Source organism: Carassius auratus, chromosome 41 (assembly GCF_003368295.1).
Source record: "Carassius auratus strain Wakin chromosome 41, ASM336829v1, whole genome shotgun sequence".
Lineage (NCBI taxonomy): Eukaryota > Metazoa > Chordata > Actinopteri > Cypriniformes > Cyprinidae > Carassius > Carassius auratus.
This window is the reverse complement of record NC_039283.1, coordinates 23,945,494-23,963,161: the sequence shown is the minus strand read 5'-3', so window position 1 is coordinate 23,963,161 and position 17,668 is coordinate 23,945,494. Positions and strand designations below refer to the sequence as shown.

General features: G+C 34.1%; 2 protein-coding genes across 2 annotated transcripts; one reads left to right on the top strand and one right to left on the bottom strand.

Annotated features, from left to right (window-relative positions):
* Positions 1-1,649: 1,649 nt before the first annotated feature.
* Positions 1,650-14,339, top strand: LOC113059378 (protein spire homolog 1-like). Its single transcript, XM_026227845.1, has 14 exons — positions 1,650-1,955; positions 3,005-3,130; positions 5,459-5,533; positions 6,020-6,184; positions 7,165-7,251; positions 7,368-7,497; positions 8,548-8,696; positions 8,771-8,864; positions 9,925-10,067; positions 10,149-10,286; positions 10,979-11,049; positions 11,138-11,165; positions 11,265-11,392; positions 11,479-14,339. The coding sequence occupies exons 1-14, from the start codon at positions 1,758-1,760 to the stop codon at positions 11,738-11,740; spliced, it is 1,794 nt and encodes a 597-aa protein (XP_026083630.1). The 5' UTR covers positions 1,650-1,757; the 3' UTR covers positions 11,741-14,339.
* A 452-nt stretch (positions 14,340-14,791) lies between these two features.
* Positions 14,792-17,330, bottom strand: LOC113059375 (brain and acute leukemia cytoplasmic protein-like). The gene is made up of 3 exons (XM_026227840.1): positions 17,116-17,330; positions 15,666-15,790; positions 14,792-15,129 (listed from the first exon to the last, which is right to left on the bottom strand). The coding sequence occupies exons 1-3, from the start codon at positions 17,324-17,326 to the stop codon at positions 15,040-15,042; spliced, it is 426 nt and encodes a 141-aa protein (XP_026083625.1). The 5' UTR covers positions 17,327-17,330; the 3' UTR covers positions 14,792-15,039.
* Positions 17,331-17,668: the final 338 nt, after the last annotated feature.

The following is a 17,668-nucleotide window of genomic DNA, read 5'->3' as shown; positions in this document are numbered from 1 at the left end:
CAATATTTTATTTTTATTTTTAAGATTCCTTTTTAGGATTTAATTGTATTCATTCAAGGTTTAGATTAGTTTTATATTTTATTGATTTTACCACCAAGTAATTTTAGTGCTTCAGCTTAAACTAAACAAAAATTGTTGCATAAATAATTAACTTTTTTTATTGCCTAATATTTATTTTTTATTTTATTTCAACTTTATTTAAATGAACAATTTTTTTTAAATTGCTTTTTAGTTTTTTTATTATTTCAATTTTATTTATTTATTTTGTATTTATTTTTTAATTGTATTTATTTCCAGTTAGTAATTTTAGTGCTTCAACTTAAACTAAACAAAAAATAGAAATGTTGCATAAATAAGTTTACTTGTTTTTTTTTGTCAAAATTTTTTTTTCAACTTTATTTAAATTAACACTTTTTTATTGCTTTTTAATTTTTTTTTTTTCAGTTTTAGTTTTTTTTAAATTGTATTCATTTCCAGTTAGTAATTTTATTGCTTCAGCTTACACTAAATTAGAAATGTCACCTAATTAAGTAATATAAATATATTTTTTTATCATCTTTATTTCTATGAACAAATGTTTTTAATAGTTCACTGGTGAAAGGCAGCTCTCTGACCACATTATCTCCTGCAGCTCAGAGACGATTGCAGCCCATCTGTGTTCTTCTAAATAAATGTTTTTTCTCGGCTGTCTTGTCATTCCACAAGTTCATTAATTGGATGTCTACAGCTGGTGACATTTTAAAGGTCAATTAGAGACATACAGACCAAGCATCTTTGACCTTTCAGGTTTATGATGTGTTCACTAGAGCCAACTTAATTCTAATCTCATGGAGTGAATTATTTTTTACAGTGCTTTTGTAAATTAAAGCCACAGGAGGTGTGCGTTGTTATTCGCACATTGCTGTTCTTTTGATCTTTCCAGAAAAATATTCGCCAACACAATGGTTTTAAACATTAATAATAATCAGAAATGTTTCTTGAGCAGTATATTTTCATGATTTCTGAAGATCATGTGACACTGAAGAGTAATGATGCTGAAAATACAGCGGAGCATCACAGAAATAAATTACACTTTAACACAGATTCACACAGAAAACAGTTGTTTTACATTGTAATAATATTTCACAATTTTACTATATTTTTGATCAAATAAATGCAGCCTTGCTGAGCAGAAGAGATTTCTATCATTAATTATTTTATTTTTTTTATCTTGCAAATCCCTAACATTTTTTAGAGTATTCTGTGTGTTAGTGTGACTTTTAAATATTTTTATGGCATATTATAAAATCAACACTAAGTCACTGAAGGGTATGCAAATGATTATCCTAACAATTCTACACTAATAAGTCAGTCATTTAGTGATGTGACCGAATAGAAAGCATCTCCTGGTGGTTCTCGACTGGTTCATCACAACCGTGAAAAATGGGTCACATGACTGTTCTGATTATACGCTTGTACAAGCGAGAAGAAAAAGTCTTCTTGATGGTGTCAAAGGTCATGTTTCCAGTCAAACATGACACAATTCTGGCTCCAGTTGTTACTGTAATGTACTGTGAACTCATCCTCAAACCTTGAACAATATTCTGAGGAACCAAGGAGTTGACGGTAGCCATTGACTTCAATAGAATGGATGCAAATACTACTCTTCGCTCATTAAAATATCTTCTTGTGTGTTAAACAGAAGGAAGAAACTCGTTCAGGTTACATTTATTGCGGTTGATGTTGTTTTGTCGCAGGCGATCGAGTCTCTGGGCGTCATGATCTATAAGGCTCTGGATTTCGGGCTGAAGGAGAACGAGGAGCGAGAGCTGAGTCCTCCGCTGGAGAAGCTCATCGACCTGATGACGAACGTGTCTGAGGCTGAGAGCAACTCCTGCGCTGATGAAGGCTACGACGCCACTGAGGAAGACGAGGATGAGCCCTGCCGGATACGAGGCTACCGCGACATCATCAAGGTTTCACAGGCTACGGTTATTTGTAGTGACTTTGACTTTATGCAGCAGTGATGTCACATGACTAACATCTGCGTCGACGATCACGCAATCTGAAATAGTTTTCATTTAATAATTAGAATGATTTCTGAAGATCATGTGACAGTGATGCTGGAAATACAGCTGAACGTCACAGAAATAAATTATATTTCAACAGATATTCACATGGAAAACAGTTTTTTAAATAGTAAAAATATTTCACTGTTTTTACTGTATTTTTTATCAGATAAATTCCGCCTTGGTGTAAGAAAAAAAATAAATAAAAAAAAAATAATCTTAATTATACGACCCAAAATTATGTACAAAACAGGACTTTTTAAATAAACAAGTTTCATAAAAGATATAAAAAAGTGGCAGTTTGTTAATTTAAAACATAAAAATGATTGTTGACAAGAAATATTGTTTGATGCAAATAATTGCACTTCCTTTCACGTTACACTTCATTCGATTGGTGTTTTGTGTCACAGCTGTTTAATTCAACTCTTAATCGTTAGCTTTTATGCAAAAAAAAAAAAAATGCATGCATTGAGCAAAATATATAAACATTTTTTAAACTCTCTCTCTCTCTCTCTCTCTCTCTCTCTCTCTCTCTCTCTCTCTCTCTCTCTCTCTCTCTCTCTCTATATATATATATATATATATATATATATGTATGTGTGTATTAAGTATGTTTTCTCTACTTTGAGCTGCTTTAAACTGTTTGTTGTTCCAGCTGCACACATGATCTAAATCTTTCCGCCATTCCTGCATTATATAGTATGCGTACTGTGCACAGATCTTCTGTGTTCGTACATCCGTATGAGATGTTCAGAATACTTCCAGTATGTGTTGATGTTTTTGTTGCTCTAATGGGCTGCAGACAGACGCTGAAGCCAACAGTGACTCACAACACCTTCTGTCCATTTATCTAATTTATGACACAATCGTTGTGTATTCCCGACACGGACATCTATGTGATGCATATGTAACATGAGGTTAATTATAGTGAATGAATGTGTGTTGTGTGTGTGTAGCTGTGTGCTCTTCACCTGTCCACGCCGGCAGACGCGGCCGATCATTACCAGGCCGTGTGTCGAGCTCTGTACGCCGAGACCAAAGAGCTGCGCAGCTTCCTGGAGAAGATCCAGAACGCCAAAGACGTGAGACTCCAGCAAATCAAGCTACATTCATCATTTAATGTTCCTCATGTAGCTAGATTCACATTCATATCTGAGACAGTGTTATTTGTGTACTATTATAGTTTGTGTTAATACTTTGAATTAGGTTTTATTTTTATATTTTCTGTTTAATTTATTTTAGTAATTGTATTTTTTTTATTTTTTTTATATTACTATATAGTTTTTTCAGTATTAGCCTTAGTTAGGTATTAGTTTGTATTTATTTTCAGTTAGTAATTAGAGTTTTACATCTAATATTTATGCTATTTTAGTATAATTGATATTCTATTATATTTTTATAGTAGATGAGGTTTTAGAATCTATTATATATATATATATATATATATAGGTTTAATTTATATTTACTTCGGTTTAAGTTTTCATTTCCAGTAAGTAATGTTAGTTTTTCATCTAATGTTCTTTTTTTATTTTAATTAAAGTTTTATAAATTTTTATTATTTTTTATATGTTTATTATTTGTTATTATTATTAGTGTTTTTGTTTTAAGTTTATTTCTTTTTATTAGTTATATTAGTACTTCAGTTTAAACTAAAACAAAAAAAAAAGTGTTGCATTGGCAACTAGCTGGAATAAAATGTTACATTTTTTGACATTTTATTAAGAAAATGTTTTTTTTAGGGTATTAGCTTTAGTTACAAATAATATTTAATTTTTATTATTTTATCAGCTTTATTCTAGTTTGCTAAAATTATTATTTAATTGTATTTTCACGTTTTAGTTGTTGATTATAACCCTGTTCTGTGGTTTGACATTTTTGCTCAGAGGGTGTTTACACAGAAGTCTTAAAGGCACAGCATCATGAAAATCTAATTTAAAGCTGTTCTTGGTGTAAGAAACCTTAACTAACACATTACAGGTGGACTATTTACCTCCGAGTCCTAATGGCGTTGGCATCGTTTATATGCTTTGTGCTGACAGTGTCAGCTCTGTGTTGGCATACAGTGATCACAAATGCGTTTAGAGCATCTCCACGTTGAAATGTCTCGTACTTTCACACAGAAACATTCTCTACTGTCTGCTGTGGCTCTGCAGCTCATCTTTATGGGCTTCTGTGTGTAAGATGAGCCTTTACAAAGTGTCTCCTTCTCATGAGGGTTTACTGTTACCGACCGTAAAGCCTTTTATTCCCAAAACGATGTAATGACGCCACCGTTTGGGCTCAGCTGCAGGGAGTAATGACTTGAAATAAAACCAGAAAACTAAACATGCGTGACAAGTGAATATGAGGAGGGTCTGTTGTGCTGTTCTTTGTGTTTTAAAAGTAAATCAGTGAACAATTTATTATAGCAAATATATATAGTTTTTCCTTTATTTATCTCACACGTAAATTCCTAAAAAAAAGTGCATGTGCAGAAAGCTTTAATTGTCAGGAAAATAATGTCACAATGCAAAAAAAAAAAAAAAAAAAACAGGCTTTATGCAAAATGTAATTTCCTATTACTTTCTTTTGATTTTGATGTTTTCATTTCATTTCTTATTTCCAATTAGTAATTTTTATTTTTATATTATATATAAAATTTGTTATTTAAGCATAGTTGATATGCTATTGTAGTTTTGGTTAATATTTTGAATTATATGTATTTTATTTATATTTTCATATTTTCTGGGAAATTACTTAAAATGACAAAACATTAAAACTGGTGTTATTTTTCTTATGCAAAATGTAATTACCTATTATTTTACTTAAATTTTTATGTTTTTATTTTATTATGTTTTTTAGTTATATAAGTTTTTTATTATTATTTAGTATTATTGTCATGTGTTTTATCATTTTATACGTTTTTTTTCACTATTTAGGATTTATTTATTTTTCAGTTTCAGTTTTTAACATTTATTTCCAGTTATTAATTTTAGTTTTTAATATTCTATATCAAATGTGTTTGAATTTACAGAGATATAAATGTATAGGTGATATAAACATTTTGGCAAGTGAATATATAATGAATATAAGTTAAGTGTTGTTCTAAAACAGTAAAAAAGTGGAAAATCTTTTTTTGCCTTTATTTATCTCACCTGTAAATTCATTACTCTGTAAATTCATAAACAGAAAATAAAAGTGCATGTGCAAAAGGCATTAATTGTCAGGAAAATAATGTCACATTGCAAACAAATCTCAAAACAGGTTTCCTTTTCCTTATGTAAAATATAACTTTATTTTGCATGTGTTCTTGACAGCTTTGGTGAGATTCATCTAATTGTCAGATGTATTAATAGACTTCCTGTCGTGTCTATAGATTCTAGAGGATTCTGCTCGACTCTGAAATGTTGTGTCTCGCTCTGATTGGACAGAACCTGTGTAAGATGCAGGGGGATGCTGTTGACGAACCTGGCAGGGAGCTAAACGAGCTGCAGAATGCTGATTGGGTAAGAGACCTGCCATTCAAAGAATGGAGACATTTGATTGGCTCTGTTTGCTCCTCATCCAGTTGAGTTTAAAAGACAGTTAAGACCCTTCAGATGAGAGAAACTTTGGCTAACGTTCGAGCAAGGTTCTCTCAAAGTTATAAACAAGCATTCGTTCAAAGTTATTTGGTCGTTAATAATGTTCTGGCTGAAAAACAGAATTTGTTTTCTGAAATGTTTCAGTTGAATGCAAGTGTAACATTTTTTTAAATGTTTCTAGTTCTTTCAGAATGTTCGGGGAATATTTAAAAGTAACGTTCTTGTAATGTTTTGAAAAAATGGAATGTTCGGGTAACGAAGGGTTTAAACCCCTTAAAATACCAGATGTTCTGAACTTTAAAAATGTTTCCAGAAGAGCACATTTTTGTGAGTTAGAAACACAAACGAGAATGATAGATTATGATGGATATTGTGTTGAAAAAGCCCTGGGGTGTGTGTTTGGGTCAGGCGTGGCTCTGGGTGCAGCTGATGCGAGATCTGAGGAACGGCGTGAAGCTGAAGAAGGTGCAGGAGCGGGAATATAATCTGCTTCCCATCGAGTTCCAGCTCACGCCGTACGAGATGCTCATGGACGACATCCGCTCCAAACGCTACAAGCTACGCAAGGTCATGGTGAGCCGCCCTGACGCTTATGCATCTATTCAGAAGAAGAGCTTATATCAATCTCAACCAGTTAATTTATAAGAACATATTTCATTTACATTGCATTTGCTTTTATGCATTTTTGTGACTTGCATTGCATCATTTAATTAAGTTCATGCATTCCCTTCCTTGTTCTACTTTCTGAAATGTTGCACAAGAATGGGTTTGTGGCATCAAAATAGAATGAGGCATGTAAACCACACATTGACTTAATTATCAAAGATCCAATTAACATTTTCAGAAGTTGCATTCAAAACAAATAGCTATTGCCTATTCTTGACTATATTAATAGACAGTGGCCACAATTATAAGAGGTTTAATGACGTTTGCACCAAAAATGCGAACAGTGTCTGCTAAACTGTTTAAAAAGACAAACAAAAAACGGTGAAATCTGAGGTTAAATATGGCTGCAGCATTTTGGGATTGAATTAAATTTGCGGTAGAAAACAACAACAACTATATATTTCATTATTTATTATTTTGTGCCTGTATAATACATTGATGACCAAAAATACATTGTTTGGGTCAAAATGATCTATTTCTCTTTTATGCCAAAAATCATTAGGATATTAAGTAAAGATCGTGTTCCTTGAACATATTTTGTAGATTTCTAACCGTAAATGTTTCAAAACGTAATTTTTGATTAGTAATATGCATTGCTAAGAACTTCATCTGAACAACTTTAAAGATGATTTTCTCAATATTTTGATTTATTTTATTTTTTTTGCACCCTCATATTCCAAATTTTCAAACAGTTGCATCTCGACCAAATATTGTCTGATCCTAACAAACCATGCATCAATGAAAAAAGATTGTTTATTCAGCTTTCAGCTGATGCATAAATCTCATTTTAGAAAATATACACTCAGTTTTGTTGCTGTTGAAGTAGCATTTTGACAGTCTCTCTGGTTTAGATCAGTGTGTGTGCATGTGTTCTCTATCGGTCTCAGGTGAATGGAGATATTCCTCCGAGGTTAAAGAAGAGCGCTCATGAAGTCATACTGGAGTTCATCAGATCCAGACCCCCGCTGAACCCCGTGAGAGCTGCTCATTCACTTCAGACACCCACGCTGATTCTTACTCATGCAACTCTTTCTCAGATACTCCATGGTGTGTGTGTGTGTGTGTGTGTGTGTGTGTGTGTGATTGACAGGTGGCGGAGCGTAAACTCAAACCGCAGGCCGAACGTCCTCCGTGTCTACATGAGCGTATTCTGAAGGAGATCAAATCTGAGAGGAAGCTGAGGCCCGTGTCGCCCGATATGATCCGCAGGAGTCGATTTGGTGAGACACACACACACACACACACACACATCTAGTGCTGCATTTGTATAGACCCTCAACCGAAAAGTGTCCATTTTTTTTAAAAACCCATTTTGAAGTCATCTTGCTAACACTGATTGTTATTATTATTATTATTATACTGATGATCATAGAAACATGCACAAGGGAAAGTAGATCAATTATGAATTAGTTATAATGTTGCATATATAAATAAAATATACTGTGCATTGTTGATTATATGGTTGTTACATATAATGATTATATAGATATGTACATAAACAGGGGATTTTATATTTGTTATAAACTTATATCTTCATCTATCCAGAGAATGTATAGGTAACATATATGGCAATATCACTCTTGATATAAAGCAATATATGTCATATATTACATTTCTGTATGGCATTAGTAAAGAGCTGACATTCATATGTTCACTTTTCATATTCTGACACTATTTCATATTTCTTATCACTAAAATAAGTGTCTTGTGAAATGTTATGTGCTGTGTTCTTATTAATAACAAAGTGTCAAAGCAGCTGTTATGCATTTTAAGGAAAGAATAGCACACGTTTAGAAAAGCACAGTATGTTCTGAGAAAAACTTGTGCATTTATTTATTTTTTATTCTAAATATGCATCTGTTTTAATGCTCTTATTATACATATAAAAAAAGAAAAAAAAGTCAAACATTTTTTATAGATGAAAATACGTTTTAAACGTATCATTTAACTTAAAATATGTGGTCAATTTGTTCAAATAGTGTGTTTAATGTCAAATGTAAGTATAAAAACATTTATTTTCTGCGGCTGTTTGGAATTAGCAGGAAACTTCTGGCTCATGTTTGCATTTTCAGTGTCACTGACCATAACTCAAACCTTAAAATCAAGATTAGGCATTAAATAATGTCATACATGCTGAGAATTAATGAAGACAGGATGAAGACAGAGATCATGAGAACACAACACGTCTTTTTAAAAAACTAAAATGCATCCTTCATTTTCCTTGCATCTCTTGTTGCTCTTCACGTGCTGTTCTGTGCTGTTTTCTCCAGACGTCTCCTCCTCGGATGATGCGAGGAAGGTCTCCAGCACGCTGCCGTTGGCCAATAGCGTGTCTCTTCAGCAGAACGGCTCCGGAGGCTTTCAGAGGAAAAGACTTCAAGCACCGACTCTGACTGAACTGGACAGCTCTGATTCAGACGTGAGGACTGTTTTACACATCGTTTTTGGCCGTATACTCTTCAGTTATCTTCAGTGATGTGTTCTCTCGTTCAGGACGAGTCCTTAGGTCAAAGGTCAGCCAGCTGCTCCAGCATCTCTACATCCGTGATGGACGACACGTCGCAAGAATCCGTCCTGAGCAAGAAAAGTGAGTCCTTCCTGATGCACACTTATTTATATTTATATGTTTATGAAACTGTTTGTTGCATTATTTTTAATTCAACTCAGAGTTTAATGTCCAATATTCTGTTATTATTGTTTAGAGAAACACACACACACACACACACACACACACACACACACACACACACACATATATATATATATATATATATATATATATATATATATATAAGCAAATACAATAAAAACAATTTATAGATGTTTTTACTTTAATAATTTTATGATTTTCTTTTTCTTATTTCTTTTTACTTTTTTTTATAGATTTCTTAAATGTTTTTAATTTAAATGAAATGTTTTCTTGGTAATTGAAAAGAAGCTGAAATAAAATAAAAAATAAATAGATGAAAAAGTTAAACTTACGGTAAAACAACTGACTGAAATAACATAAGCTGACGTCGAAATATAACAATGACTAAAACCAAAATAAATTTAAGTTAAATAGAAATATAAAAAAAAAAAATACAAAAGCACTTGACCAACTTACTACATTTTTTAATTAAATTAAAAATGAAAATGTAAACGCTTATAGAAACTTGTTTGAAGTTGAAGTACATAATTAGTAAAACCAAAATAAAAATACATTAAATCAAAATAGATATATTTAGAATATATTAAAAAAAGCTCATTCAAAATATTAATAATTAAAACTAAAATAACACTGCTCTATAAAAATAAAAGCATCATGTTACTAAATCCTCTCTTCTATTTTAAATTTAATTTAAAATTAATAAATAATCTATATTTAATATGTATTTATTCTACTTTTTATTTTTAGTTGCTGAGTAGCTGTAAAAATAAATCCAGATTATAATTTCACAAATTGATTTGAAGCATTTATATATAATTTTTATTGCCTTTTCAGATTGGCTTCTGAAGTAAAGCAAGTGTTGATTTAAAACCGTTATTCTCTCTGACATCTAGTGAAACCAGAGGTCATTTAAGTCCAGTTTCTGACTGGTTTCATACTGCATTGCCTGCTAATAATATTGATAATTAAAGAGTCTCTATCGTCCTCTGTCTCTCAGCTCCGCCCATGTTCCTCCCGATCTCGTCCACGCCGCAGCCGGAGAGACGACATCACGCTCAGCGCCGTCACTCCATCGAGAAGGAAACGCCCACCAGTGTGCGTCACTTCCTGCCGCCCTCCAGACACAGCTCTAGATCCCTAGTGAGTTACAAAGTGATGGGTAACGTCCACAAACTTGATCCTCTGTCTTTCTGCTGACGTCTGGCCGATGTGTTTGGACAGGAGGAGTTTTGTTTCCCGGTGGAGTGTCTGTCTCTGACCGTGGAGGAAGTGATGCACATTCGGCAGGTTTTGGTCAAAGCCGAACTGGAGAAGTTTCAGCAGTTCAAAGACATCTACAACGCCATGAAGAAGGGGAAGGTGGGAACTGCTTTTATTATTTAGAGCAACCTTTCAGAGGAAGCTGCATTTAAAAAGTTTAATGCATTCAATAAACTACAGTAAAATTATTTTATTTAGAAAGGATGCATTGAATTGTGAGAATAAAGACATTTATAATGTTGCAAAAGATTTCGATTTCTGTTCTTTTAAACTTTGTGTTCCTAAAAGAAGTGTTTCCAATATTGATAATAATCAGAAATGTTTCTTGAGCAGTAAATCATCATATTTTCATGATTTCTGAAGATCACGTGACACTGAAGACTGGAGGAATGATGCTGAAAATACAGCGGAGCATCACAGAAATAAATTACAGTTTACTACATACTTACACAGCAAACAGTTATTTTGAATTGTAATAATATTTCCAATTTTTACAATTTTTACTGTATTTTTAATCAAATAAATGTTGCCTCGGTGAGCAGAAAAGACTTCTTAAAAAATTGTGTGTATATTGCATAAATCTTACCAAAAAGACATGCTAAATGCCACATTTCAAAATTAATAGCTTGATCAAAATTAACTCAAACTATTAAAACAACTCTAATCGACAAATATCAAGTATATTTATTTAGCTTTATTGCACATGCTTGTTTTTATTTCGGCAAGCGAAGTTATTGCAAACACATTGAGTATGACCGTGTTAATGAACTGATATTTCTCTTATCACCCAGCTGTGCTTCTGCTGCCGAACGAAACGGTTTTCCTTCTTTACCTGGTCCTACACCTGTCAGTTCTGTAAAAGGTAAGAAATATCCAGAGTTTTGTTTGCTTACTTGTATTTTTTAGACAAAAGTAGTGAGGCTGCATTATTTTTTTCTCCACTTTTGCAGGCCGGTGTGCTCACAATGCTGTAAAAAAGTACGATCTGTTACACCCCGTTTATGCGCCCCTGACTTTACTAAATCTTTTATGTTTTTCGTGGCAAGCTTGCATAACACTCCTTTTCTATTGCTCTAGATGCGCCTCCCATCGAAGCCTTATGGCAGTCTCCCAATTTACTCTCTGGGTCCGTCCACTTCGACTCTGAAACGGGACGCCGCCGGCCGAAAGCCAGAGAAGCCCAGCCTCCAGCGCACAGTGTCCAGGTACAAGGTACAATAATAACCCAGAATACAGCACATCTCTGCCGCTCTGCTCTTTATTTTTAGCGTCTCTATCGTGTCTCTCTAAGATTATCCAAGCACAGGCGTCAGTCGTCCTCGTCTCTGGAGGAAATGGGGCTCCCGAAAGAGCTGATGGAAGACTGGAGCACCATGGAGGTCTGCGTCGACTGCAAGAAGTTCATCTCCGACATCATCGCCTCGAGCAAGCACAGCCTGTCTCTGGCCAACAAGAGAGCGCGCTTGAAACGCAAGACTCAGTCCTTCATCGATACGACGTCAGAGAAGAGCGCAGAATACCGGCCTTCGGAGAGAACTATCAATGAGGTCTAGATCTGAGGACTGTGATACACAGGGCCGATAAACTCTTATAGATGTGTAGCAGTTCTTCCACACACAGAAACACACTTCTGTCCTGTAAAACGTGGTTACGTTAGAGAAATTAAATTGTCTATTGAGACTTTCAAACCAAGCAGCTTTTTGTCTTGGTCCAATTCGTGACAGCAGCGTATTACGCAATAATGTATTCGTTCCCTCGTTTTAGTTAAATAAGAACAAAATGATCAGTTCTCATGACGTATTCATTTGTTCCCTCGTTTTAGGATCAAATTAATACAACGTGGCGACTATTTACTTAAAACGAGGTAGCGAATTTTTGATATTAAATGAATAAGTAATGAGAAACGAATATGTTTTTCTTGAGTCTTCGTACACATGAGCGAAATCACCTTCATGTGAAACTCCTGATTGCATGGATTCCTATTGAAATGAGGATTTTAATGCAAAATTGCGCTGAGAACATTCGTAAACATGACTGTTCCTTAGAAAATAGATAGTTCGGGTCCTTGATTCTGATTGGTTGGCCCACGTTCGAAGCTGTTGGAAATTACTCTACAAACATTGCTTTGCGTACCTTACGTCTGTGTGTAAACCATAGACTGCATAAAAACATGGACGTAGTTTATCCGTGATGTCACCCGTAGTTTTCTGAAGAGCGTTTTTGAAGCTCAAAGTGGGCGGAGCCAGGCGTCTCTCCTGGATCATCTAAAATGGGCAAAAAGGCGGGAGCTGGTTGCTGAAGCCACGCCCACCTAGCTTGATGGCTGCGGCAATCCAACTGTCACTCAAGTGGCCATGCACTTAATTATGCAGAATTTTTAAGGCTTAATATAATTTAATATAAATTCACCCCACCTAACAGTTCTCACAAAGGGGAAAAGAATATATATAGACCAAAATAATTTTTTCTTCTTCTATAAAGTCGGGCATTTTAACATGGGATTGACTCCTTTTGCAGCCAGCCTCCAGTGGCCAGTCGATGAATTACAGTTTATTTACAGTTTGGTGCTCGGTGTGTAAACGCCCCTTAGCTGTTATAAATTCACTGTAAACCACGGGTTCTTGGGGCTTACTGCTTCATTAACTCATAAACATATCTTACTAGGGCTTTTCACACTTGAAATAATTAAGTCTGAGTCAATCCTGGGTTATCTTCTTCTTCCACGTTTAACACGGACGTTCCTAAATCTGATTTGCATATTTGCGGTGTCGTCGTTGCTGATTGGATGAACGCAGGACTGTTTCCTCTGATGCTGAAGCTGGATTTGTTTCACGTTTGTGTAGCTGGGTGAACCAATGGTGCTGGAAAACGTATATTCACAATAAAACCGTGTCTCGTTAATTGACATACAGTCGTATTAAAACAATAAGCACAAATACATCACTCGACACAGAGCTGATGGTTCAAAGCACATCGTTTATTTTATTCATGACTTTAATATTGTGATGCTGGAGGGGTGTGGATATATTTGTACAGCTCATGCTTCTCATATCTAGGTGAGATTTGACTGTAAATTATGCGTATGTTGATTGAGTAATGCAAGTCGTATGTCAGGCCCAGTTTATAAACATTAAGAGTTGCATTTATTTTTAGTAAATGATTAATAATTTATGCGTGATATGTTAAGTAATATCCTGGGATGTACAGCGTTTAATCATGACATGTTTTTGGGGATGATGATGATGATGATGAAAGTTTTCAAGCGTTTGGACAATGGAGTATTGTATCGTTTCATATGATCTGGGGTCAAAGGTCATTGTGATCTTGATTCCACATTTAAATCTAATCTGTTAATCACACAGGGCTTTTTTAAGGGCTTTTTTTAAGAGTTATTTTTAAACTTTTTTTTTTTTATCAGGGGATTGTATTTCTGTTTTTATTATCCGAACAGCTGATATACTGCATTTCATTTTTTATATGCTTTATTTCTTTATTTTAAGAACACAAAGAGTTGTTTTATTATATTTATTCAAGTGAAGTTTTCAATGCAACTTCTTCCTGTTGTGTGTTCAGTATTTTGTTAATTGTTTCTGTCTTTCATCCTATAATGTAACAATCAGTGTTTAATTATACAGAAAACTTGAATTTGTACCTGTTAAATCATTGCCTTTTTCCTTTAATAATCTGATATGAAGTGAGCATGAGAGCCAGGGCTCGTTGTGAGGATGTTGTTAGTTTGATTCATCAGCTGAGAGGGAAAATGTTTTATTCATTAGCTCTGAAGTGTCTCTCGATTCCTTTTAACCCATTATTAATTTGCCTTAGAAAAACTGCCTTCTTAAGCACTGCAATATCCATCGAGTCGAGTTAATGTATAGTCTGTTTACAGTATAACTGCACATGCATTTTTAACATCTGCACAAATGCTGTAGATTTTTAATCTCTTGACATGTTTGGAGCATCACTTGAGATCACGGAAGCTAAGAACATGTAAATAAATGTGTAAAAATGTGCATGCATGTAAAACAGACCAGTAACTTTTATTTTAAAACAGTTCGGTGAGTGATGATCTATAGAATAATAAAATACAATAATAATCATTGGGCTGTGGATTTTACTTATTCATATAAAGAGTGAAGATTCTTTGTAATATTAAACACACAAAAAATAAATATATTTATATGTATTTTTTCCAACTCTTTAGAAATACAAACAGTAATTTTACCATATTAAAATACATTTATGTAATATGATTTTTTGTTATTTCTGTTGCTTTTAAAATTAAATCTGATCCAAACATGACTCAAAAGTTGATAAATCATCACATTTTACAATGTTTTCTATCATATCAGCACAGTATGTCACAAACACATTGGTGCAATTTAAAAGATGTAAGCAAGAAAATATTTCCATTTCAGATTTTTTATTGTTTTTTTTTTATCAGTTATAGTAAAATATCAATTCAAAATATTCTTGTGCTGTTTTGAGTCCCTGTAAACAATGATATCATGAACAAACAAAAAAAAAAAAATAAATACTACTCCACTGAATCATAACTAAATCAGTCTGCAGAGAAACAAGACAATGTTGTGTTTGATTGCGTCTTCATTTCATCCCATCACAACCTGAGACATCTGCATTATCACACAGACTCATTAGGCACTAGAATATCACAATACTGATGAAAATACATAATACTGGAGGGAAATAAATAACACTTCAGAGATGCAAATGAGGCGTTGCAGCATGTCAGGGTCAGGGTCAGCATCCGCTCCAGCGCTCAGCGTTTGCATGCAGACACACAGACGATTTAACATATGCATCTAATTAGACGTGTTTGACAGCATCAAACTCATGTCAAGGCATCACCTCTGTGTTTACAGTCGGATCGGACACTTTTAACCACGTCTTTCTGAGGGGTTGTCTTTGATTTACTCTTATCCTGCAAAAAAAAAATATTTATATATATTTATTAATCAGCCTATAAAGATACACTATATGATGAGAAGACATTATATATCATAACAGATGAAGATAAATAGATTTGGGGTCACTCAAATCACTTGCTCACAAATGGATGCTCTGCAGTGAATGGGTGCCGTCAGAAAGAGACTCCAAACAGCTGATAAAAACATGCGCTCCAGTCCGTCAGTTAATATCTGGAGTAGACAAACGTTGTGTGTTTGTGAGAAACGAATGCAAAAAATGTTGCAATCTGAATCAGGAGAGAAATCTGCACAGATCAAGCAGCGTTTAAACGGATTCTGATGTGAGAGACAACAGGAGATGCACTTTTTCACTGGAGGATTATAGCGTCTTAAAGATGTGTTTCAGCTTTTGTCTTCTCCAGATGTTGACTGATGGACTGGAGTGCTGTGGATCATGTGATGTTTTAATCAGTTCTTATCATGACGGCACCCATTCACTGCAGAGCAAGTGATGCAATGCTACATTTCTCCATATCTCCACCCGTCAGACCTGGTCTCTGTGCGCTGGTCTCCTTGGGGTGCCGCCGGGGTTTCTTCCACACTGGGTGCCAGCGTTCACCAGCTTCTTCTCTTTGGCAGAAGAGCTTCTGGTCACAGGCTTCTCTTCCTTTTGATCTTTACATCAACAACAACACACAAGAGCTTCATATGCACGAACACCAGCGGATCTCTCTCTAGTGTTGTTTTGCTTTTTAACTTATTTTAATCGACTCTAGTTTCTGTTAAAAAAATTAAATGAAATAAAATAAAACGAGTTCAAGTCAAAATTTAAATCTAAAATAATATAAATAAAAATGTAAATATTATAATGTAAATAAAATTACATTTATACGTTTTAGAAGCTTTTTACTAATCAACAAATTTACAGTTATTCATGATTTACTAGACAAGGATAAAAGATTAGTATTAATAAATTGATATTAATAAAGGATAACAATTAATATTGTTTAATCTTTTTTTGTGCGTGTTTTATTTTATGTTCTGATTATGTTTGTTTTTACTGTTATATTTGAAAAAGCTAAATAGTAATAAACAAACAAATAAACAAATAAATAAATAAATTGTTCACTCACTTTGTGTGTGTGTGTGTTTTATTTTATGTTCTATCTGATGTTTGTTTTTACTGTTATATCTGAAAAAAGCTAAATAGTAATAAATAAGCAAACAAACAAACAAATAAACAAATTAATTAATTAATTATTTGTTTACTCACTGTGTGTGTGTGTGTGTGTGTGTGTTTGTGTTTTATTTTGTTCCGTCTGATGATGTTTGTTTATACTGTTATATTTGAAAAAAGCTAAATAGTAATTAACAAACAAACAAATAAATTGTTTACTCACTTTGTGTGTTTGTGTGTTTTAATGTTCTATCTGATGTTTGTTTTTATTTGAAAAAAAGGTAAATACTAATAAATAAATAAAAATATTGTTCACTCAGAATTTCTACACTATAAAAATGTTTAGAGCATGGTTCTAAATCTATAAAAATGTTATTAATTTCAATGAATTTCTCAAATATAAACCTCATACTGTAATCCTGATTTTCAAAAGTAACCAAGAAGCTGTTGAGCGGTAAATCAGAAACCTCTTGATTTGTAGTTGTTTTATTTCATTTTGAAAGTGTCCTGTAATGGGCCCCGGCCCCTGGTTCAGTGTTGACCTGAGTTTGATGACTAATGCCGCAGTGTAACTATGGGATGTCGGCTCTATGGTTACCATGGTAAATTTTGGTTAGAAATATTATATATTGCTATTTGCATCTGTGAGTTCTGCGTTATGGGCCTCGGAGAGTGTTTCAGATGACAATTGCATATTCATAATCATAAACAATACACTGCGAAGATGCATTCCATTAGGCCCAAGTATAAACACCGTGACATCGTTAAAGAGCGTGTGCGTGTGTGTCGGTGTGTTAAAAAGATGATCGTGTGTGACTCTCACCTGATGCGGCTCCCGCTGCGGTCTTGTCATCGTCGCTCGCGCTCTCTCCGGTTCCGGTACCGGCGGCCCGCTGCGTGTCCGTGTCCGTGCTCGTCAGCCACGTCGACTCGGTGTCTCTGCTCTCGTAATAACGGGGTTCGATCGTGGCGGATCTGCTTCCCCCGCAGCCCATCGAGCCCATAGAAGCATCCTCATGCACACGCGCGCGCATCTGCGGTCATTCTCCTCATCGTGAACGCGCATTCATATAAACACAGGCACAGCGGAACGAAAGCGATTCATTATTAAAGCCAATTAATTATTAAAAACATATTTCCTTTAATATTTAAGTAATATAATATGTTTATATCTATCTATCTATAATTATTTTTTTATTTTGCACTTTTATAAAATAACTGTTTCCAAACCGCGATTAATCATTAACAGCCTACCGGTTTTTATATATATTTTATTTTTATTATAATAAAACTCTTTCACCCTAATTCAATCGCAATTATCCTTCCTTCAGTCATTCATCTATTTGCACATCTCATTGTGTTTGCCTTCTGGAAAT